Source organism: Mugil cephalus, chromosome 8 (assembly GCF_022458985.1).
Source record: "Mugil cephalus isolate CIBA_MC_2020 chromosome 8, CIBA_Mcephalus_1.1, whole genome shotgun sequence".
Lineage (NCBI taxonomy): Eukaryota > Metazoa > Chordata > Actinopteri > Mugiliformes > Mugilidae > Mugil > Mugil cephalus.
In genome coordinates, this window is record NC_061777.1 from 12901666 (window position 1) to 12926349 (window position 24684).

Below are 24684 nucleotides of genomic sequence, written 5' to 3' on the forward strand. Positions count from 1 at the left end.
CTTGATAATTATATGTCCTTTCAGCTGAGATTACTCTTAGAGTTCACGGTTGACGTTACCATCGCACATACCAAGAAAACTGTAAAGGCAATGTTTCACCGCAGACCGCTACTGCGCTTATATCCACTACATGTTGTTCATATATTGTTGGATAGATCAGTTTACATTAAACATTCAGAAAACTATTTGATACCCACGTCTGGAAATTAACTGGCACACACGGACACAACAAAAAGACTGCGACATGTCAAGACTTCCAACTGCTCAGAACTTTATTTTGAGAGAAATGAGGGTTAAAATTAAATTAAAATATAAAAATTTAGATAGGCAGGTCTGTCGTTAAAAGGGGTAAATGTTGACGGGGAGACGAGGCAGCCCTCCAGAAGATGCGATGAGAGAGGTGGGAGGGGAAAGACAGGAAGCTACAAAATGAAGATTAAGGGGGGGAATGAGCCTGGTCACTCAGGAAGTCATGTATAAAAAGAAAAGAAGAAAAAAAAAAAGAGGAGACAGATGCAGTTAGTCATTATAAACCCCACCCCCATCTTAAGTGTCCTCATATGCAATCAGTGCTTTAGCTCTCTTTTTCCTTTTTCTGATTTCTTCCAAGTTTGTGATCGTTTATCTTTTCCACTTTCTCACCATCATGTCATTCTGTCTTAATGTAACATCGTTTCCTGCAGTTTTGAAAAAAGTAAACAAAAAGTCCTTCAAAAATAAAATGCAGCAACCACATTTCATGTTCTACTATTACATATACAGTATATATATATTTATATATATAAATACATACATAAATATCTTACATGTACAACCAATTTTGAAAAGGGGGGGAAGAGAGAACCCAAAAGACTTATGAGGACTTGTGGAGGTGGGGGAGAGCAGGGCGACGGGGCCCAAGGTTGCTCATTGTGAGGGTAGTGTGTCTTTCCATTTGCTTTTTTGTTTTAGCTTTACACACACGCACACACAGCCTTTTGGGGGAGGGAGGGGGGGAGAATGGGATTCATTCCTCAGTTTGCCCAGTATGGGGAGCTGCCGTAGCTGGACTTGCTGCCTTGGGTTTTTTGCTGCATGCCGCTGGACTGACTGCGCTGACCAGGACCACCCTGCAGAGAAATAAAGTCCTCTCAGTGAACATGTTTAAAATCAAGTCTATTATTTATTCATTTTATCCTCTCCGACATATAGGACGGACACAATCTTGGTCCATGAATCCCAGAAAACAAACATTTTTCACAATGAAGCCAACCTACAATTATCATTTTATCCTATCGAAATTTGTGATATGTGGCACTATTTCTACTAATTTAATAGACCAGACTCTGATCAGCTAATTCACTAAGTGAAGGTTTGGAGGAATCCAAATATTGGGTGCCATTTGAAGGCATATATAAAATAATGTAAACATCACCACGCTGAATTTAAGAAAAAACTCATGGATAAAGAAAGGATGTGACATCCACATAGGAACTATTGCAGTTTACCTGTCCGTCCTGTGTGAGATGATGGTGCATCAGCTGGGAGTGGGGCTGTTGGTGTGGAGGCAGGATGTGCAGGAACTGAGCAGGGGCATAGCCGGGTGCACCCCCAGGGTTCAGGGGGCCCGTTCCTCCCAGAGCTGAAGGCAGACTGAAGGGAGGTGGTGTCCCCGTGTGGAAGCCCTGTTTGTCAAATGACTGAGGAGGCAAAACCCAGATTATAATTAGTGCATGCGTGTAGAGAACATTTAGTCATTTTGATTAGCTAACTCAAGACTACCACCATCATACAAGCAGAAACATTACGCCTCGATACAGCACAGGCACAAACATGTCACGCACCTGTGTTTTGCTGTAGATCGAACCTCCCATCTCAGGTACTCCACCACTCGTACCCGATCCTGACAATCCTGGCGCTGAGGGAAGAATGAAGTGAGGGGGGAAGGACAGAAGTAAAGAAAAACGTTGGAAGAGGAAAGGGAGGACATGAAATCAAGAGGTTAAATCGGTAGAAAAACTTAGTTACTGATGATGAGTGTGTCTGTTTTCACCGTTAGTAGGATGGGGGCAGCCAGTAGGAAGAAGCATATTAAATGAGGAGGTGCAGAGGCATGTGTCTCACTTTTCTACACCGCCCTTTGGTATGTACCCAACTATGTGCACATAAAAAGTGCAATCACACACACGTGCATATACACACCTTTCTCCAGAACACTCTTGACGCAGACTGCAATTGTGAGTATACTCGCTTTTTCCCACTGGGCGATGCCCTCTGACTTTGTGTGTTGTTAGAGTGTGCACATGTGGTGTGTGTACCTTTCCCTGGGCCGCTGCCTGCTGACTTGGCCTGAGATTGAGCAGAGCCTCCGTACCCTGCCTTACTGTATTCCCCACCGTGGGCTTGAGACAGGTCATCAAAGGCTGAAGGAGGAGGAGGAGGAGGAGGAGGGAGAGTAGAGAGGAGAGAACGCAGGATGAGCAAGAGAGAGGGAGAGAGTAGGAAGACAAAGCAGATGAAGAAAAAGATTTTGTGAAGGAAAGGAGTGAAACAGAAAGAAGAGAGAAGGGGGCAGGGGAGAGAGAGGCAGTAAGGTAACCTGACTAAAATGGCAGCTGTGTCTATAATGAGCTGTGTCCAACTTCAGCAGGGGGTTTGAGCTATGCATGCAGCACAAGCAAAAACACACCGACCCAACTCCACACACATGCAGAAATCGTGTACGCGTATAAAATATCGGAGGACATTTCTGTTTCGCCGTCCTTTCGTCTCACATGATTTCAACACGGTCAATGTAAAGTTCGTCTTAATGCTAAAAGTGTCGTTGAGGCATCCGACTCCAAGAAAACATGCAGTGTTAACCTTTCAAAAACACAACGAGTCAGTGCCTTGTTTTTTTTTTTGTCTTTGTTTTACCTGTGCCGTACGCATGCTGTCCATAATTGGGCTGATGCTGTTGGTGGTACTGGTTGGAGGGGTTGGCCAGGCCCATCGCTGGCTGCTTGGCTGAAGCAGGAGGGACGAACACGGGGCCGTACTGGAAGGCTGAGGGAACCCCGGGCATACCGGCGTAGTACGGCAGACCTGTGGAGCGAACGTGAAAGAAGACTGCTGAGCAACCATTTCTAAATATGGTATTAATTAATGCAATTTACAAACTCGGTGTGCATTACCAGTTATGTAAGAACATTTAAACTTCCATTTATAGGAAAAGTATTTTCTCCTGAATTACTCCTCTCTAAACAAGGGCTCAGGGCTCAACTAACTTAAATCAAACAAACAGGCCAAGAAGCATTTAAACCAAGGCAGACGGTAGCTTGCTGTACTTTGGACTAGGTGTTTAGTGGAAGTCAACATCTTCTTTGCTTTTTCTTACCAGTGTATCCATAGCCAGGAGGGAGAGGAGGGTTGAGGAAGGCCTGGTTCTGCGTCTGCTGCCCCTGGCTCTGCCCCTGCCCCTGGCCTTGTGTTCCAGTCTGAGGCGTTTGCTGGGGCTGTGACTGCACCCCAGCTGCAGACAGGCTTGTTGGGGGAGCTGGAGACGAAGAGTCGTTCCTGCCAAACTTTGTTGCCTCACCTGGACAGAAACCAAGTAAGGGTCAAAAGTTAAAAAATATTTGCAAATTACTTGTAGGAACATGAACTGAGATATCCACTTCGACTCAGCATAAAAATTGACTTGCCGGAATATGGATTATTGGCCAAGGCATCTCTTCCAGGCATAGGAGCAGTAGTACCAGGGAATGTTACACCATAGTAGTCCTGTAAGTGAAGAAGTAATAGTTAAAAGAAAAGTTGTGCATTAATTCAATCAATTCTATCAATTATATAAAGTTACTTTTAAGTTAAGGCAAGAATGTAATAAAGGGAAACAATTGTTTCTCCGTTTCATTGACAATGAACTAGAAATATTTGAATGACAACACTCACCAAAGGAAGGCGCGACTGTAGCATCTGCAAGTCCTCGTATCCATAGATTTGCTGTTGCAGTAAAGATAAATTAAGATTTATTTTCATGTTGAAGTCTCTAAAACCACAAGCCTATTCTCCTTTGACCCAAACATGTTTTACTGTAGCTTCTACTAAGCTTTAGTCAGTGTTTCAGTGCGTTCCATAGAAGTCATGTTTGATCAGAACCTACTAAAACACAGTCATCATCAACACTGAAAAAGCTCTGTAGAATAATAACACATTTTATCCCATCATTGATCAACATATCCACTCATGGAAACTGCAGGGCTCTCATATTGTACATATGTTCACTCTTACTACAGTGTACGTAAGACACCAACATCCACCTATTATTAGCAGTTCCAGCCATCTTTATCTTTAAAAAGTTATGAGACAAATAAATACACAATGATAAAGAAAGCATATTGTTACCGGGTAAGCAGGAAGCAAGCCACCAGGGCCCATAATGTACTGGTTGGCCAGGAGAGGAGGTACTCCTTGGGCCAAGTTGGGAGGAGCTTTACCTGGGGGAAAAGGGGGAACATAATCGGTATTTTAAAACAATTTAATCAATGGAAGTTGTAAAGATTGTGTGTTCAGATCAAATTTACCGGAGGTGGTGGTGAGCAGAGGCGCTGTGCGACTGCCCGCAGCTGAGAGTGTGGCATTCGTGCCATTAGGAGTTAGTCCTGGTGCTCCAGCTGGGTGCAGACCATTGGTGGCTGAGCTACTGATAACTGGAGGAACTGAAGGACTGGGATTGACAACTTGGCTGGATGACGAAGATGAAAAAGCATGAAGGTTGCCGCTGCTGCTGTCATCATTACTTAACTGTTTGGAAGAGGAATCAAACAGAGAATTTTAGAAAACAACCAGGACTTTGTCAAAAGAAAAAGTAAAACAGACTGCTCAGAGTTTTACATCTGTGTGTTTTCTCACCGTCAGGGAGGAGCTTGTGGGGAGGGCTGAACCAGATGAGTGATTACTGCTCACGTGACTACAAAGATACAGAAGTGATTGTTTAAATCTGGTGGTGGCAAAAATGCACTTTAAATAGGAAGCATGACGAGCAAATGTGAGATTCAGGGTGAAATATTTCCACAAAACAGGATTAGGATATGTGCTTGTAAGCATCATTATCTCCTGACAGACATGCAGCGCTCAAAATATCACAGTGTGTCCGAACCATCCCATACCTGTTGAGGGAGGGGACTGGTGTTGTATGAGATGGTGTAACTGCAGGGGAAGGGATGTGGTGGCCGGGGCCACTGTCACTCGTCATAACGGGAGACTCCGTTTTGACTGTTCTGGGTGATGATGTAGCTGATTTAGAAAGAAAACAAACAACAGATCAATACATATATAGTAAAGAGAGATTAATACATATATAATAAAATAATAATTCTATTAAAAATACAAGAATGAAAGTAAACTATCATAATGTAAAGACGGGTTGGCTCTGGTCTTAAACCTCATCAACTTTCACTGAGAGCCTTCTTTCCACATCCTACTAAATGCATTCAGCAATCAATACTCATTTTATTAGTCTCTGCCATTGCAGTGCAGTTCATGAGAACAGAAAATGCTCAAAGTACTTACTGTCCTGTGTGCTTGGCATCTTCATGCCACCGTAGCCATTCTATGAGAAGAGGAAGTGGTCATAGAAAAAAGTGTTATCATTCAGCTTTGGTCAGACATTGACTGTTCAGCGAATCATTACTGTCATTTCATGGAAAGCGAGAGAGAATAATCTTTATGCTCACCGTCAGTGGTCCACCAGCAGCTGATGGGATGTCTTTGCTCTGAGAGAAGCCAAGATGAGGCGGCAGGGTCCTTGAGCCACTGCTTTCCACAAGGTTGGCTGTGGTCGGGGCTGCAGAAGAAGGTGGAGCACCTGCACTGGGAAGACCAAGGGAGGGCGATTGCGTGGCACTTGGTAGACCCAAAGATGGTGAAGGGAAGTTGGAATCTGAAACGGCTGACGGTAAGGTGGGTATGCTGCTCATGTGTTCACTGTTCATGGGACGAAGAGAGGAAGACGTATAAGACACACACAATGAGAATATAATTGCATTACTCAAGTCCAAGCCTTGTGCAGAGAGACACTGACATCTAATAATAGTGTTAAAGGCCGAGCCTTTTCTCTTCTTTGTAACAGCATAGGCTTTAGACCAATGTTATGGTTAAACATTGTTGTTTATTAAATAATCACACTGACCGAGAGCAGTCATTCCTTCATCAACCACATGCACATATACAGTATTTCTAATCGAGCTATTGAAATTAAAGTTTGTTTTACTGGACAAATCTGAGACAAAATCAATCTAAACACCTGATTGGCAAGAAATAATGTTGGTGGAATCTCTGTTAGGAACTAAAAGCTCTTCTGACATTCGGCTTCAGATATTATGCAGCCAGTCTCTCACATAAACGAACCTCATACACAGATTGAAACCAGTCACTCATGCACACACACCTCACAGGTCCTGGCTTGGAGAACAGGCTGCTCTGTGGCTGCTGCGTGGGAACAGCAGTAGGAACAGACATGGTTCCCGGGGCCTGAGTCGTGGTGCGTTCTCTGGCCGACTCAGTCTGCGCCATGTCTACTGCCCCACTACCAGCCTCAGACCCGAAGTCAAGAGCTCCGAACTGAACGTTGAGACCAGGTATATCTGCTGAGCCCGGCATCTCCACTGCTGACGATGGAATCTGAGGTAGACAGTGAAGGAATTTTGTAATAATTACACAACAAACACATTTTATTTCAATACTCAAAATTGAAATTGAAAAAACTCTAACTCAGAACTCTAAACCAAGCTGTAAAAAGACATTATGTCAGTGGAACTTGAACAAACTGCTAATTGAACATGTTATAGTATAAACAGTTAGCTTGTTAGCAGCCACCGCTAGCAAGATACATTTCCAATTTCCACCTCATCCTGCAAGTACTACGGGTCTCGTCTTATCTCTGTATCAAGGTAATTAAACTCTCAGTCTCATAAAAGGCCAGAGAACAGAACAGCTTACTTTTGAAGGAGGAGGTGCTTTGCGTCGCTGTGTCTTTAGTTGCCGTTGAGGGGGCTCTGTAATCGGAGGATCCAGTCCGGGCAGCTTCACCCCCGGAGAGGCTCCATCTCTTACTGGAGGGACAGAGGACTCGTGACCTGAACGAGGACGAAGGGTGCCAATTTCACAATTTCATTAAATGTCAAAGCCCTGGGATCAAAACAACGGTATCTGGAACGGATTATGAAGACAGCGATAGCCTTACCTGGCGGTGTGGGGACCTGTGGAGCATGTGACTGAGAGAGGCCCTGAGGCTCTGTGGTGGAAAGGATGGAGGACTGCTGTTGCCTCTGGGCCAGCTGGCTGAGCACCGCTGATGGCTCTGGCTGAAGCTTTATTTCCACTGAAGGAAATGGGAATTAGAATTTAATAGTCACATATTAGATTTCAACATTGATTTTCTTTTTTTCTACTCGAGGTTAAACGTACAGTGCTGGGCAGTGACGGGGCCATTGTCCATTCTCTGAACCTTAAGTTCTGCAGAGGGAGACGGGGCAGGTGCAGGACTTTGCATTGGAGGTTGCCCAGCATCTTTGGAAACAGTGTTGTTGGTAGTGGTGGCCAACATCTGACTGGCTCTCTGACCCAGCCGAGGGCCGTTGAGTTGCTCTGATGTCCGAATGTCAGGATTAATTGTTTGCTTAGGTGCATTCAGGGACCCAAAACCAGAACCTAGGACTGAAGACTGAAGACGACACAAGCAAAAGAAGAACTTAGTACGATGACGCCATGTATGTATCATTGTGTTGGCATAAGATATGCGTTAATGTAAAAGCTGGGTCTTGTAGGTGTGTATGTACCAGTGCAGCATGCGCGTAGGTGGTACTAGCAGAGGCAGCATGGGCGTAGCTGTTGGCTGTGGCATGCGCATAGCTGTGTGTTGCAGTGCGTCCATTGTGGTGGGAATTGGTAAACACCAAGCTTGGGCCCAAATCCTCTGCTGAGGGGCCATCGACTATCGCCCCCAAGTCAGAGTCCATAGAAGCCACTCCTGTCTTCGGCAGTAGGCTTGCCAAATCCACACTGATGAAAGACAGAAGATAAGAGGAAGAAGAAAATAAGGAGTGAATAACAGGGAGGAAACGGTAGTGTAGCGACATGGATTAAATCGAGTAAATTCTCCAATACGATCCATTTGATGGGGTGTTTTAGGTTTACTGGAACTTTTGAGCACGATAGCTTACCTGTGTCCAGGTGTGACATGATTTGTTGGAGCAGAAGAGGCAGTGAATACTTTGGTCTCAGACAACTGTGTGTAAGAATAGAGGGAAAATACGGTCAACCACCAGATTAATACCAGAAATATGTTCTGTATCCCATATTAACCTCCGTTTATCACTACACTAATATTGTTAACTCACATGAAATCAGTATTTAGCAAGTTGTCATTAGTAAATATCACTAGACAATCAGGTTATCCAACACATATTTAAAGCATTGCCAACTCATCTCAGATGATTCATAAGAGCTGCCTTACATCCTCATTCCAGTCTTCTGAAGCCCAGTCTTCCATGTTGCCTCCCCAGTTTCCTAAGAAACGCATAAGAGCAGTCAAGTTAGCTTAGCAGCTAGCTTAGCTTTACTCATGTATATCAATGTTCCCATTTTGTGTAAATTTTACTTTTGTGTGTACAGAGTCAGAAATACGATATTTGTACTGCTAAAGAGAATATTGATACTAGCCGACAATCAAGTCATTTCGTAAAGAAAGAGCAGGGTAGGACATTTTCCTTACCAGTTCTCTCAGCAGGTTCGTTACCATCCCCTTCCCATGCCTCCTGGCGAGCTCCAGAGTTAGCAGTGTAGTCAGCAGGATTGAAGGTGCTGAAAGAATTAGAAGGGGGGAAGGGGGGGCACATTAAGAGTGAGAGACATGTAGGGCAGGTGAGCCAGTGTATGTAACATGGTTGCTCATAACAGAACAATGGTAAGTCTAACTTTTTCAATAAGGAGGTTCAGAAATTTTGTTTTTCCACACATTTGATTTTAAGATATGTGCTTGTAATCACCATCACCACCTCCTCATCTCAATCCAGCATTAACATTTATACATGGCACATATTCTTACCCCATTCCCTGCGAAGAGAACCTGTTACCAGCAGCTGCTCGTCCTCTGCCACGACCTCCTGCCCCTGGGGATACAAACAGCCAGATGACCACATATGACGAGTCTCATGCAGCCTCGACTCTTTTAGTGTATCAAACTGCATTGCAGCACCAAATCAGTAATAGATTTACGAAGAACGTAATGACATCACAGAAAAACATGCCTGGAATACATTCAATCCAGGGCCAAGGAGGCCACAAGCATTTATTTTAAGTCTAAATAGCTCAAAAGATATGTTGTTGACAACAGAAATACATAATATATGATTAAAGAAAACCTTGCCACCTCTTCAGTGTTGAGATAGAGTCAAGAAAAATGAAGACAGTCTTTACTCCTTTCCAACAATAACAAGCAGTTGTTAGGGCTGAGTGAATTCTAAATATGTTCAGAGTTGCGAGGATCTTAAAGTGAAAATGAAGATGTTACCGGCTCTTAAACCCTGCAATATCACAGAAATACAAATAAACCTATTTAATTAAAAAAAATAATAATAATAATTCTAATGGTTACCTCTGCCCCGTCCCCGACGTCCACGGTCTCCCCCTCTCTCTCCAGGAGCCACTTCAAATCCATTCTCTTCTGGCCGACCTACAGCAAAACAAAATTAAAACTCATACATAATCAAAGGGACCAAATCCTAAAAAATATCTTCTAAATGAGAAAACCCAGGTTCTTCATTCCTTAAACAAGACAAAGGTACATTTTTGTCTTTCCTTACCTTCACGCCCTCGGCTGATGCCTCTGCCCCTCCTGTTGGATCCCCCACGTCCACGACTGGCCTCCCTCTCTCCTCCTTTCTTCTCCCTACTCTCCTTTATCTCAGAGGGTCCTTCTTTGCCAAGGCTACGCTTCTTCCCCACAGTCTCCCAGGAGTTCTGCTAGAGATTAACAGAGGAGTAAGGAGTACAAACTGCAGTTATATGTCTGTTTTAATAAATGGCATGCTTGATTGTGCCTGAAGTCAAAACAGAATATGACCCACATGTGTAAACTCTCTTACCGTGTCAGAGGTGCTCTCCAGCAGAAAATTGATGGCTCTGTTTACATCTTCGTTGCAGTCATGGAGGGCTACCATGCACTCATCTTGGGTCTTTCCAGTTACCTCGATCAACTGCAAGCGTGGCGAACAGAAAAAGAAAGTGATAAGTCAGAACATGATGTTACACAATGAAGGAGCTCGTATTAATTTCCAGGAAACCACGCAGGTGATCGAGAGGATGGATTTTAACATGTTACCTGTTTGACCTTATCTTCAAAGTCAGCATCACTTTTGTCGTAGATCACTTGGGCTAAACGAATCTGTTCTGCTGTGGCCTGGTTTAAAAAATGTAAAAAAAAAAAATGACATAAGACACAAGGCAAAAGCAACATATGTTGCAGTACAATCTAGAAACTCTTTATAGCTGCGAAAATTTTACATTCCCTACATATTTCTTTTTCAATGTCAGTGCAACCAATGTTACATCATCAGTTAAATCAAGGCAGCCAAGAATGGAAGGCCTCCTAAACTAATCTTTTGTTGAACTAAAAATAACCATGTTTTGATTGAGGAGGGCATTTTCTTGGTAATGATGAAACCCACCTGTATCTGTTTCTGTGGCTGTGTTGTTTGTGTGGTAGTGGGCAGTGGTCTGTCCCGAGTCCCCCGGGCTTGATTGCTGACCACTGAAGTCATCATATACAGTATATACAAAACAATGTATGTACAAAATAGAAAAATCTGGAGAGCAAGAAAGAGAAAAAGAAGCAAAGTGAGATGGTATGTTAGATCATGGTAACATTCCCATCTCAAGATACACTGCTGAATTAATATGCAATGCAATAAAGAAAAGTGAATATAAGCAGACTGAGACGCACTGTTGTCAAGTATACCATGTAAGACTATAACCCCCATCTGTCGCCCCCCACATCCCCAGTTAAATATAGCTAGCCAAGAGGGGACTGTCCGGGTGTCAACTTACAACCCTCCCCTCTTTCGGTTTCCCCACATAAACACCGTCGAACACTTATTTGTAGTTTGAATACTTTTTTTTCCTACAGCGTGTGAGAACTACAGAAACTGAAATTTGATTAAAGGCAATAAGTGACGATTAAACGGCATGCGCTTAGCGGCAGATGACGTATATATAAAGTATAAAAATAGCTTAAGTTGAATTATATCCCACACCTTAAGAGGGTGTAAAATGAGTAACAATGATCAACAAACAATGTGTCAGCGTCCTATTCTTTGGGAGAAACGTTAGAAAACCGTTGACGTTAGACAACGACGCACCATTAAACTGTTAAACGCATTAAGTAAGTGCTGTTATTGGCGTGTTTTCCTTTTATTTAACGTAAGTAATATCAGAACCGTAACTTTATTTGGCCGAATGTTTTAGAAGACGCTCGACGGAAATATAAGCCACACTGGCTAACGCTCACGTTAGCCGTATCCGTTGCTAACCGCTCCTCTTTGTTCCGTGCTCACAAACCGTTCCTACGGTTAAAATGTCTAATTTCTACTTTAAAGACATTACGGGCGTTAATAAACGATCTGCCAATCCGTCCCCACAAAGCCCCGCAGAAAGATTAACAAAAAAATAAACAAATGTGACAAGTTCGATGTCGAAGCCTTTTGTGTAGACCTAAGGAAAAGCTAACGTTAAACATAAAGTGGCAAACCTAGCTAATGTTAGCTAATGTACGCTAACAACTGAAACGAAACGAAAAGCGATCCCTGTTTTATTAACGCCGTCACAACGGCGAGTGTCCCAAATTTAGCGTTTAAGAACTCGATGTGGGGGATTAAGACGTCGAAATACGTGTGGCCCATTAAGCCGCGACAGATATCAGCAGCATGCTAAGTGGCCGGCATGTGAACGGCCCGTCCGCATACAATGCACCACTAACAGTACGGTACCAAAACTGGCTAGCTGGCTAGCGGAGTTAGTTAGCTAATCACCGAAAAGGACGAAATGGGTTTCTAAATTCGCTCATCGGCTTTTTTCAAACTAAATGAAACACATACGACAAGATTATTGAACTGTTAAAAGAGTTTATAAACACCATCGACACAACAAATGTATAGTCTTCCTTTTACCTGCTAACACGCTTCGCTCAGCCAGCAGCAGCAGATGCTGTCACGTGACCCACCGCGCCGTTGTTCAACGTTGTGACGTCGATGCAGCCAATCAAAAGCAACCTGGCAGGTCACGTGGTCATAGGACGCGCCTTGACGTGCGCGTTCCCGGCAAGGAGCGCGTGTTTCCAGTCAGACAGACAACAGGTGGAAATTTCCTTTATGAAGTGTCGCCTATGCTGTGATTTCCACTTGATGTGGTACTGTGTGTCGCCATATCTACATCCTGAAAGTAGGTCTGACATAAAAATGATGGGTTACGCTTCAAATTATGTGCGTACGATGGAGACAAACTGTATTATGTTTGGGTTTGGTGCCTTAACAGGTTTGGCAAGTTTCCTTGCTGTTGGATTTTCTTTTGCAATATCCTACAACCTAATTCTTAAAATATATATTTCACAACACAGACTACATTATTTGATCATCCAGCAAGTTTAATTGATTAGAACAAAAAACGAGTTTCAATTCATCAATTACTTAGGTAGGCTAAAAATGAGCTTACAAATATAGCATAAAAAAAACTCTGATCCTAAAATCTACACAAGAAAACGGTTTACCACTTGTTAAGTAAACAGCTGAGTCACAACCTGAGTTCAGTTTTGAAGTAGGTTCACAAAATATATTACTTGGATCTTTGGTTCAGTGTGTTTTAATACCAGAATCAAGTATTTAATAAAGCCCACAGTCTGATAAAAGACTAACAGTCTGAATGGTATTTGTACAGACAGAGTCGGTGTTAATATGGATAAAGCACAAAGTAAGACAAGCTCGAGAAACCCTGGATTGACTCCAATATCAATTATGAGCAGCAAAACTAAACATGTATGAATTTAATGATAAATTATGTAAACAAAGCACACAGCACACACATAACAATTTGCAAAAATACATACAAACGTACATAATTCTTCCTTCAGGTTCCAATTCTTTAGCGTATTATTCTGATCATGTAAAAACACGTAGGCAATCATTTATATTATTTACGTTGGTGGATCATCTTCTCATTGGGGGTGCAGGTGGTTAGAGTGGGTGGGCTTCAAATATGGCTGTAGCTGAGCTCTCATATTTCGTACACTCTGAGCCTTTCTCTCCATGATCTCCTCCAGTCTGTTGATGTATTCTCCAAATGCCTATAAGACAGAGAAAAAAAATACTATCAGTGTTTTAATATGTATAATTTGTAAAGGTAAAAGGACAATGATTTTATTGACAAAAAATTGCAAGTTTTATATATTCTGACCATATCAGGTTGCTGACACAATAGCTTCCCCTCTTTATGACATAAAGTTTCCATCTCTTTTAGCTGCTCCAAGTGGGCCTCAACGATACACCACCTAAAGATAGATTGGGTTAGAAAAAAATATCAACATATTTCATTCAAAATACGACCCTCCAGTTTATGATTACTTGATAGATACTGTTATTTCTCTAATTTACTTTTAATTTACATTAACAAAACCGTGAAACATTTGGTACTTACTTGGCTTCTTCCAAGTCATCCCCTGTGAACAAATGGACTGTGGGTCTTATTTGCTGATTGCTAGTGCTTCCTTGACCATTTAACTGTGCAGGGTTGTTCCTTTGGAGTGACATGTGTGAGTTGCTGGAATGTTTTGAATGCCCTGTGTGACATTGGCTTTGCATAGTGTTGAAGTGGCCAGAGACGCTTTCTGACTGTGGTGTTGTAACGCAAGATGATTTGTGCTCATTAGGTGCATATACAATTTGTGTGGCATTTGATACTGGATTGTGTAAACTGGGTGAACTCATGTTTCCATGGTGCTGGACCGAAGGTGACATGAAAGACGTTGGCATAGCAGCACTTGTTGAGGGTTTGAGTGTAGAAGCTTTGTTGCCAAGATTTGGTGTTGTCTCAGGTTTCTGATTGTTCTCCAGTATAACCTCAGCAGTCAAGGGTTTGTTCCTCCCTGTACAAAATAAATAGTTGTTCATACATAACAGTTCTAAGTACAGACATGTACACACACAAATGTCACATTTACCTTTTCCACAGATTTTGAGTTGGACGTCTTTTCTTTGCTCAGTTTGATTGGTAGCTCTCACAGTTTCAGACGTGGTTGCGTGTTGGGTTGCTGCTTGTGGCAGCTCCAAATGAGACAGGTAAAACGTTATGTCTTCACTCTCAGTGACTTTCCCCACAATCTTCACACATGGGAGAGAATTTTTGTTCACTCTTCTTCTGTTATCTTCCCCATTCTGATCCTGAAGCAGACAGAGTGAGGTGTTGTCCCCTTGGAGGAACGAGGCGGTGGCGGCCTTTTGGTCCACTTGAAGCAGGGAGATAGTGAGAGGGTCCATGATGTGGCCAAGAGAATCTGAGTAAGTTTCACCAGGTGACATTTTGGCTTTGACGTCTGGTTGGCTTCGTACCTGACTGTAAGCTGGATTTTCTGATAGTTTAAGTGTGTCAGCGGCTGTTTTTGATCCGCTGTGCATAATGGCAGTAGTGAGAGGTGATGTAGTAGACTGAGCATGTGAAATTTGTGTTTTACTTGAATTCACCCCAAACCATGGTTGCTTTTGTCTACGGCGGTTTGACGGCCCCACCTCTGAGGTGTTTCGCAATGGTACAGGCAGGATGTTTGTGTTGTATTTAGAATACTCTGCTGGGGTCAGGAATGCATTGGCACGTTCCCAGGCTGGCGAGAGGGGTCGTTCTGCAGGAGCTCGCTGACTGGGTGACTCAAAAGGAGGGTGGCTAAAGAGGCTGTTGCTGTCATCGTTGATGTAGCTGTCAGCTGCTCCTCCCTGTTCAGCACTCCACACTCCATCAGCTCCGACATCCGAGGCATTCAGTTCTTCCACACCCAATTCCCTTCTGTCGTCTGAATCACAGCTGTAAGAAAATCGTTCTTCAGCATGTGTTGGAATTGCACCTGCCGTCTTGTCGGATGCTTCTCTCTCCGTTGTTGCCACCCAAGCGCACCTCCTCTTTGCCTCTTCCACAGCAGAGGGCTTCATATCTTCCTTCCTTATGCTTGCTTCACCTGTTGCTTCCACCGATCTCTTCTTCTCAGTTTTACATCTGTTCTGTCCAATTCCTGCCTCCACCCCTTCCCAAGATACCCTCAAGCCTTCATGAACGCCATCACGGTCGCCGTCATCATTACTGTGACTGCAGACTGTCGAGGTTTCAGTTTGTGAGTGAATCTCACCACTGGGAGAATGTCCTCTCTTAGCATCAACCCTAACCTCAACCCTTGCTGCGTATGCATCTAAAATCTCTTCCAAACCTCGATGCATATGGGAAGAAACTGAGAGATGGGAGGGGTGTTGGAGAGAAGATGGAGAATCAGGGTAAGGGAGAGATCCCTTAGCAGAGGAATCGGTAGATGGACACGTAGAAGGTGAGAAGAGATGGGACGAAGTAGATGAGGCCATAAACTGTTGGAGCTGCTCGTGATACCTCTTTAGATGCCTCTCCCTCTCCCTTTCCCTTTCATCAGCCTTTTGTGACCCTGTTTCTCTTGGACTTCCTACTTTGCTCCTCTCCACTTGTCTTCTTAGTTCTATCCATTTTTTCCCCTCCTCCACTCTTCCACCTTGTTGTTGCTCTTTCTCCTTTTCACTGTGGCAGAACCTTAATTCTCTTTCAGTTAAAGATAAATTACCCTCATCAGCTACTCCCTCCTTAAGCTGCACCCATGGAGGCGGCTGCTCGTCTATTGGCTGCCCCTGCACCATCCCTGCCCTGGAGCTTTGCGCATTAGCAGAGTGATTGCCAATACTTACATTTTTTATCCTACTGCTTTCCCTTTCGTCTGCTCCCCTACCCCCCTCATGACGTTTATCACCCATTGCCAGCCAACCTCTAACTGGTGTAATATTTTCAAGCCCAATCCCCTTTCTGGTCCCTGCGCTTGGTTCCTTTTTATGTTTGTTGTTCTTGGGTGTGGAGCAGAGAATCACATCCTCTACTCGTGACTGTCTGGTAGGTGTGGCAGGACCAAATGCCTCACTCTGTCTTCCCAACTTGGGCTTTTTAGGAGGACTTTTTCCACGGGTGCTAACACTGCTAGTGCTGCTGCTGCTGTTCTTGGACTGGTTATGTTTTGGGGAAGGTACTGTCTTGCCTCTTCTTCCTTTTAGTCCTCCTTGTCCCCTCAACTCCTTCACCCTATAAAAGTCCATACGGCTCTCAATTAATAGCTGGTGGTTATTGCCACTTATAGCAACAGATTTAATCAAATGGGAGCAAGATTGAAACAAAATTCATGTTTTTTAGAACAGACGGAAAAATATCCAGTAGTGGTGAAGACTGAATTCAGTGACTATTTAAACAAACCGACTCACACACTCACAAACACTTACCGATCTGCATATCTAAGTGTATTAAGAGTGTGTTCTGCTGCCGTGTGACCGGGTGAAATGTTGGCAATCATGCATGTCATTGAGTCACCAACAAACGAGTCTTTCAAAACCTAGAACAGAATGGATCAATTGAGTACAAAAGCGCAGACAGTTAATGATCCAAGTGGAGGAACAAGAAAATCAGCCGTAATATTTATGTATGCATGTTTCATTAGCTGCATGTGTCTCATTACTGTACCTGAGTAAGTTTGCTTTGTCTGAAAGGGGTGTGTGATTGCTCTCTATCCAGCGACCTGATGCATTCTTTAAGCTGAAAATAAAAACAAAACAGAAATGAGAAAAGAAACATACTTGAGCATATATATTTGACTTTATGTTGGATTTATATGGAGTGTGTGTCTGTATAGCGCACAGCCAAAAGACTCTGGTTGATCTCAGCTCCCTCCATTCGACTCTGCTTGTCTGGTTCTTTGGTATCTGATGCCCTCTCACTTCCTGCCAGGTCCACAAACCAAATTCTACAGGCACACACGAGAACATTTCTTAGGTCAGTCAATTTACACCAATGCTATCAGCTTTGTGTGATATAATTATCAACATAAAACTAACTAACTAACTCTCAGTCACAACCTTAACAATCTATTAAATATATCAGGCGTCACTTACCTGCCAGCTATCCGCTGGTTTGGCTCTCTGAGTTGGATCTGAAGCAAGGCATGAGAGCGAGAGGAAAGCGGATTGACGCCGCTCGTGCCCTGTGTGCGTTCTTCTGTACCCTTTGAAATCACCTTTTTGAGAGCAACAAAGAATCCATGAGAAGTGGAGTGAGAGAGACTAGAATTTCAAAAGATGTTCACATAGAAAGCAGTAGTAGCAGTCATGACAACAAACATATTAAAGTCCTGGTATTTCTTCTTGCTAGATAATATTTCATATGTTTAGAGAGTAAGGATGCAACACAAAATTAGTGGAGCAAGATAGGAGTGATGTTGGACTTTAAAGAATGTATATTTTTTTGCACTCCACCGAGTATCCTTAAAGTACCATAGTGCGTTTCTTCACAAAAAAGAAATGTCCTGCAATTTATCATTCAGTCATAGCAGTAGGAAACTTTAAGGTGAATACATCTACAGTTTAATTAAAGCTGTTCTGAAAAGATGTTTTTGTCATATGCCCTAAATTTGGCAATAGAAGGTTGACTGCTAAATGATAGATCTCAGACTTTCAAAGACAGAATTAAAGTCTTTGTGTTAACATGTTCAGGTGCTGCTCAGACCACCAGCTCAAGGCAGCACAGCATGATGCAATATTTAAAGAAAGGGACAAACCTCTAGCAGAGAGTGCACCGAGTCCACTCTGACATCACGCAGCCCTGAAATGTGAACCACTTTCTGTCTGTCCTCCCTGGCAAATAACCTCCAGAAGGAAGGGGAAACAAAGGAAAACAAATTTTAACCAAACTACATATATGAAGAAACATTAGAAAGTGTGATCAAGAAAACACGTTTTATAGACAGCTGTAATGGTGTCTGACAGTGACGCAAACATGCCGTGGATTAAGTACTGAAAAATATTTGGAGCAAGCTCCCAAACAAAATTCTTAAACACTTTACCACAGACCTTTTCCTGTGGTCCAACAGGTCATACAGCTGACCACAGTAGATCTCAAAGAAACTGACATGCACCCGCAGGGACGAGTACGCGTTTGTGGTGGACAGGTGATTAAAAATGTCCCGCGCCGCCATAGCATACAACCCTGGCCTCCCAGGAGATGAGCCCAGCATCGTGTACGTCTTCCCTGCGCCGGTCTGACCATATGCAAAGCAGGTCGCTTTGCCTCTGTTAACAAAATAAATGCAAATATAGATGGAAAGGTTCACAGACATAAATGCAAAAAAAAGGCATTATATACAGCACTATTGACACTGTTGCATTAATGCTAACCCACCCACTGAGCATGTGCTGCACCAAAGGATATGCTGTTCTCTGATACACCTCCTCATTGGAGCTTTCCTCCTCAAAAACCTGGTCAAAGTAGAACTTGTGCTGTAAGGACGAAAGAGCAAGCAAACAAAACAAAATTACAGAACAATATATTAGTCTCAATAAAAATCCACCCTCAGATAGATTTGTCTTTATCTTTTCAACCTGTAGTATGTATTGGGTGAGATCCACGGCTTCCTTGCTTTCGTGGACAATAACACACTCTCCACCTGGAGTTGTCACAACATCTGCCTCCCCTCTTCTGCTCTCTGAGCGGGTCAGGGGTCTTTTCCTCACGCACACGCTAATCCTCTGCTCCCCCATTGGCCTGACGGACACACAAATCACAATCAAAATAGGGATGATTAAGTTTAAAAGAAACAATGCTCAAAGTGTTCAAACATCATCATATGAAGAGATGGAGACAATAGAGAGACACAGTCATAAAGAGCATGTAAATAAATGCCTCCTCAAAGCAGCTGGACACTTTCTATTTATTTTCTACGTGTCCTTTGTATCCAATAAATTTAGATGACATGCTACTGTCATAACTGATGCAGATAGGAGGCTAACATTCAAGACAACAATCAACCACTGCCACTCACTTTTTGTTTGTTTTGCTTGCAGCAGGAGGGGAGCTCAGCGGTAGTCCGTAGTTGTAGCCAGCTGCTCTCTTTGCTTCATAAACAGGTGTTGGCTTAGCCATGTTTCCAAACGTCCCATCCATTTCTGTATAGAAGTGTTGTGTCCTAGAGGTTGCTCTTCTGTGTTTGTGTCCACATAGCTTGTTGGTGAATGTATTTGATGCAGGACTGGGTGTTGGTTCGTGAAATGATTCATACTTTGACGATAAATGGGTGTCAGAATTGTACATGAATATCTCTCCAGTGATGCCTGGCTTGATGTTTTCTCCCCTGTCACGATTCGATGGAAGGCTGCAGACATCCACTTTGTGGTTGTGGTTCACTTGGCAGCCACACGCTATAGTACATCCATTGTCAAGGTCGGGTTTCACAGGTATAGCAGACCCATTTCCCCGGGCTGGTTCATCAATTCTATTGCAACTTACGTGGACATGAAAGGTACCTACAGGACAAGCACATTCCTTCCGATGATAATCAGTGCTTTCATTACTGAAATCAAGGCGTCGGCGAACACCTGATGGTCTGGCATATGTGGTAACATTTTTACTTAGACCAGCTCCATTTTCATACTCGTCATCACTTACATCTTCATCAAGTTTTCCACAGTAAACATGATTAAAGCTACTATCTGCAGCGAAGTCTGCATCGCCTACATCAACATTGTAATCGGAATTATCCTCAGCGTCAACAACGTCACATCCAAGGTTCTCCAGGTCAAGAGTTTTGGCCAGTTGGACTAAGTGGAAGAGCCGAGTCCTGTCCTCCATAGTGTGGACTCCCAGGAGAGGGTAGTCCTCCATGGTAAGCACTGAAAGCTGGGCTGCATGACAAACACCCACTGAGGTAAACCTAAAAGATAGAAGACAAAGGGAAGTAAGTATTCTAGGAAAATAACATGCAAGTGTGAGTTTGGGTGTTTTCTGGGTGAGTGTGTTTACCTGGCATAGTGATGCTGTAGCCCCGCCGCTGTCATACACTCATACAGGCTAAATGCCATTTCCTCTTCATCCGTCTCTCCACCAGCCCTGGGAGAGACAGACATCTCAAATGTGTACCAAAAATTCAAATTTGACGGCTGAAGTTCTGCAGAAAACAACTTCTGCAGCCACGCCACGCTTTCTAAGGTGTCCTTCCCATTTTCCTTCCCTCAGTAATTTCTGTTAAAGAACTGTGTCCAATAGATGAACACTGTGTCATTACTACTACACTGCTCTATTGCTGGTGAGCAAAGCATGGGACACCGATACGATGCTGAAATCTGACACTGGCTAAAGATGGAGCCAGGGCGACACAGTGCCTTCGTCGCACACATTTCTGTATAGTAGCAAATATGACAAATATAGCAGACACTGGCAAGCAACTGTTTGCTTCTACAGTAGATTGGCTAGCAGCTGCAACTGTCCTGACACATGGTACATGTGAGATCCTCTTCATGTGCATACGTAAAGTGAGTGTTGTTCATTCCTGTGCTTGGGAAACAGTACACTGTTTTAAGTTGAGCCACAGTTCCTCCCTACAGTGAATCTGTGTACGGACTCCAAGCCCTGCCTCAGTTAACTCACTGGTAATCCTGCAAACATATTAAGCCATGTTCACACCAGCTATTAAGTGTCCTGGGTGATTCAGTCACAAGTGGGTATTTCAAAATGAAGGCATGAACACATCAAAAGACACATGGGTAACACACTGAGATATGATTGGTCAGACCACTGTTGGAAGTGGTCAGGATCGCATATGACCACACTTTTAACAATAATAATTAACCCTTTATTAATAACTCATGGGGAAATCCATTCTCGGCATTTGGCCCATCCATTCTTTCACACAGTAGTGTGTACACATAGAGCACTAGGCTGCCACTTGTGTCGCACCCGGGGCGCTTGCTCAGGGCACCTCAGCCATGGACAAGAGGGGGTGAAAACCTGTGACCCTTCATCCCAAGGCTTCCTCTTTAACCACTACAACCACTTCCAAATGAACTCCCACTCACGTTGTAGGACAGCCTGCTCAAAATGGTAAAGTTTTCAGTCATTCACTTTGCAGTAAGTACTGGAGTACTTGGAATGATTACAGAACAAATTATCACGAAACAAAAGAGTCGTTAGTGCCATGTGCAAAGTAATGGGGCACCTAAAGAGAAAATACACATACAATATTCTGGATGATGGACTACTAGAAAGAGATATTGTATTATTATTTATTTTTTCATATAAGTTGTCTTTGCACATGTTATTGAACTAAAGTAAATAAATAAATAAAAGCTTGTATTAATGGCTGCAGAGTATAAACTAAAGAAGTAGTATGACGTAGACACCTGTCAAAGTGTGCTGTCGTGACAAACCCACCCTCAAAAAAAGGGCATTTTCAGTGTTTTAAATTCTCCAAATTAATTGACAAAAACACTAGATAATAGTGAGCTTAGTTAGCAAATAAATTTATGTGTGTAGAAAAAACTGTAAAAGCATCGTTATAAAATGTAAACACTCACCAGACTCACTCCAGGCTTTAGTTTAACAGGTAGTTCACTCTACACGAGCAAACCGCAGCGATAATGTGCATTAATCTTTCATAAAGTTGTCGGTTTGAGGAGCATCACTATTTCCGTACACATGGTGGTCTCCATGGCGACGGAAACGGTCCACGAAGAGCGAGCGCGGGTCCTGACCAGGCCGTCCTCCAGTAAATCAAGTTTCACAAGGAAAAACACGTAATACTGTAACATACGCTCGGTTCAACGCGACAGAGAGAGATGGAGATTATCCTACAGAGGGATTAATGCCCACCAACAAACCCACTAAGACAAAAAGCCTTCTCAGACTAAACCATTAAGACATTTACCCCACTGGCTTTACAAAATAGAGGAGACAACTAGTACTAACAAACATACATAGCTATTGTTTTTGCCGTATAACACGGTATAGTTATAGATAGACAGATATATGACTCCATTCTATTTTATTTATTTATTTATTTTTATTTTATTTTAACATTTATTTATATATTTACAGTGAACCCATACAATAAATTGTGTGTAGGAGAAAATTGTTATCGTCTTTCTGTGTTTCACCGGGGACGACATTGGATGTAACACACAACATTTTCTCTTCCTCAAACCTGCCGACTTGCTTAAAAACTTCAAAGTTTACTTCACATTACGTAATTTGATACACATCCAACTTATTTTTAAGACCTGTTTGTAAAAGATAACGTACTAGCGCACTCGTGTGTGTATGTGTGTGTGTGTGTCTGTGTGTGCGTGTGTCGGCTTCGTGTGATAAGTGTCATGTCCCGCCCAGGACATGCAGCCTCATTATAGCATCTTCAGCAGCCAGGTGCCACTTGGAGACAACCACCGGTGTCCCATGAGAAGGACCGACATGACAACCAGCGGCAGGACTTAGAGGTGGCATTCAGAGTCACAACCAGACTACATAAAAGGTAGGTTAAAAAGAAAAAAAGAGGAAAAGGGAGAGGAACTTTGGGACATTATTGACTGGCGGTGTGTGTCTGGCTTTGTTGTGAGATTGAGGAGTATTATTTATTTAAAATTTGTATTCATTTTAAGTCAAGTTTTACAGGAGAAGTGACTGAGGACAGAAAATCAGGAGGTAACAGGACTAATATAATAGATAATAGTGAGACAGTGTTTTAGCAGCATGAAACTGATTATGATGGAGTTACAAAAGTTTTCATTTCATCTCTGTCACCCTATTTGTTTTTGTTTTGTTTTTTGTTTTGTTTTTGTAGGTGTAAAAAAAACATCTGGCATTTAAAGTTTAATCATTTTAAGTTGGTTACAGAGCCTGGTCCAGAAAAAGAGTTGCATTGGAAAGTTTAGCAAATATTCTACAGAGTAACTGAGTCTCCTTTTTAAGATATTTTCATCACATTATTTTCTTTCCTTTCATTCTTTCTTAGTCCATTTAATAATAGATTGAAGTCTAAAAAGAACACTCGTAATGATGGGAAAACACAGTGCTTTTCATTACTGTCACTACTGTCCATTTTGCTGTTGGTCATGTTATCAAAAAACAAAACTGCTTTTAAAATATACTGATATTCACTTCCAGGAAATCTGCTGTGAGAGGTGACCAGTATGTCATCTGGCGAAGAGACTTCTCAAACTTCCACTTCCTCCTCATCTACCTCTCACTTCATCGGAAAGAAGGAGGACATTGTCAAAGCTGGGCGTGTGACAAAACTGGTGAACGGATGCAGAGATGTGCTGGTCTTGTACCACCAGGGACAGTTTCATGCAATGGACATGAGGTGCTACCGTAAGTGTGAAGCTGTAATTGGATATTTTTTATTTATTTATTTATTTATTTTATGGCTTATCACGTGTTTCTCTCTGACAGATTCGGGCGGTGCATTACAATATGGAGATATTGAGGTGAGTTTTCTACTGAATATTGAAATAAGTGAAATAAAATATGTCAGGCACAAGCAATAATCGCTATCTACAAGTCAAATACTTAGAAGCATGTGTCTTGTTCAAGCTTTCCTTCGTATGAAATCATAAATGTTTACAGCTGTGGTTACAGCCTTTGCTGTAATACCTTATTTTTCTAACAACTTCCATGTTGTGCCACTATTAGGAGTTTAATGGACGGCTGTGCATTGTGTGTCCATGGCACAAGTACAAGATCACACTTGCAGAGGGGGAAGGGCTGTACCAAGCTGTGGAAGATCCTAAGGCCAAACCCCTGAAGACGTACTGGTCCTCCAAGGGTGTCAAACAGAGAATTCATCAGGTCACTGAGATCAATGGGGATGTATATGTAACGCTGAACGACTCCAGTGAGACCATCGAGTCAGACGCTTATCAGACTGAGAAATACAGGACTACCGCACTCAAAGCCGAGAAAAAAACTCAAGCCAAGAAATAGTTACATACTCAAGGATTCTTTGATTAAACAATAAAAACTACTTAAATGCTTCAGGGATATTTCAGGTTTTAATACTATATTTCCAAATAATACCTGAGATAAAAATGTGAATATATGAATAAATGTTTTGATTATATGAATTTGTTTTTCTGTGGACTATTTGGGTTTCTAGTTTCTTCTTAAATAATCTGACAACTACACTGATAGTAAATATTTTAAAATATCACAACTGATGGCTTTTCTCTGGTTTGTGTCACTGTAAAATTGTATCTCAGATAATTGGACAGTTTTCATGATCATATAAAAAATGTTATGTTTGCCATTCTGTAGATAAAATAATTAATTTGTGAATTGGGAAAAAAATTACTGACAGAAAACTGGATAATGAAAGTTGCAGTTAGTTGCAGCTACAATCAAAGATGTCAAACCACAACATCTTCTAAAATATGAGCCATGCTTGTTTGCTAAACTACTTTCATTACAAAGGAGTCGAATAAGTTCCTCTCATACAGCTATATCAGCCTAACTTCTTTCACATTACTACATTAGAAACTATAATGCAGCAGCATAGAGTAACTTACACAGTGTTTTTTCTGCATGAAATGCTTAATTTAA

General features: G+C 42.4%; 3 protein-coding genes and 1 non-coding gene across 8 annotated transcripts; 1 reads left to right on the top strand and 3 right to left on the bottom strand.

The window, feature by feature from the left end:
* Positions 1–254: 254 nt before the first annotated feature.
* On the bottom strand, positions 255–12276 carry LOC125011993 (ubiquitin-associated protein 2-like). 3 transcript variants are annotated; one of them, XM_047591576.1, is made up of 29 exons: positions 12183–12276; positions 10686–10823; positions 10340–10417; positions 10104–10214; positions 9822–9978; positions 9614–9691; positions 9065–9128; positions 8732–8820; positions 8474–8526; positions 8181–8245; positions 7797–8019; positions 7426–7681; positions 7202–7339; positions 6958–7094; positions 6407–6639; positions 5694–5943; positions 5530–5569; positions 5127–5253; positions 4870–4927; positions 4542–4761; positions 4363–4454; positions 3910–3960; positions 3663–3741; positions 3356–3556; positions 2896–3063; positions 2298–2402; positions 1824–1897; positions 1488–1679; positions 255–1109 (listed from the first exon to the last, which is right to left on the bottom strand). In XM_047591576.1, the coding sequence occupies exons 2-29, from the start codon at positions 10779–10781 to the stop codon at positions 1014–1016; spliced, it is 3531 nt and encodes a 1176-aa protein (XP_047447532.1). In that variant the 5' UTR covers positions 10782–10823; positions 12183–12276; the 3' UTR covers positions 255–1013. The 3 variants fall into 3 exon arrangements, with proteins under 3 accessions (XP_047447532.1, XP_047447530.1, XP_047447533.1); XM_047591574.1 differs by having other exon boundaries at positions 9822–9981; XM_047591577.1 differs by lacking the exon at positions 2298–2402 and having other exon boundaries at positions 9822–9981.
* LOC125012940 lies at positions 8941–9023 on the bottom strand. The gene has a single exon (XR_007113340.1). It is a non-coding gene; the product is annotated as a small nucleolar RNA SNORD121A (small nucleolar RNA).
* Positions 12277–12465: 189 nt separating the features above from the next.
* LOC125012723 lies at positions 12466–21855 on the bottom strand. Of its 3 annotated transcripts, none has more exons than XM_047592836.1 (14): positions 21669–21855; positions 20119–20205; positions 19142–20029; positions 18502–18864; positions 18174–18392; positions 17882–17969; positions 17220–17341; positions 16966–17071; positions 16792–16863; positions 16554–16663; positions 14225–16359; positions 13702–14149; positions 13462–13555; positions 12466–13351 (listed from the first exon to the last, which is right to left on the bottom strand). In XM_047592836.1, the coding sequence occupies exons 2-14, from the start codon at positions 20175–20177 to the stop codon at positions 13223–13225; spliced, it is 4833 nt and encodes a 1610-aa protein (XP_047448792.1). In that variant the 5' UTR covers positions 20178–20205; positions 21669–21855; the 3' UTR covers positions 12466–13222. The 3 variants fall into 3 exon arrangements, with proteins under 3 accessions (XP_047448792.1, XP_047448793.1, XP_047448791.1); XM_047592837.1 differs by having other exon boundaries at positions 18502–18599; positions 18702–18864; positions 20119–21855; XM_047592835.1 differs by having other exon boundaries at positions 20119–21855.
* Positions 21856–22424: 569 nt separating this feature from the next.
* LOC125012724 (Rieske domain-containing protein) lies at positions 22425–24205 on the top strand. The gene is made up of 4 exons (XM_047592838.1): positions 22425–22618; positions 23251–23457; positions 23539–23573; positions 23779–24205. Exons 2-4 carry the CDS (start codon positions 23277–23279, stop codon positions 24067–24069), a joined length of 507 nt encoding a protein of 168 aa, XP_047448794.1. The 5' UTR covers positions 22425–22618; positions 23251–23276; the 3' UTR covers positions 24070–24205.
* The last annotated feature ends 479 nt before the right edge of the window (positions 24206–24684 follow it).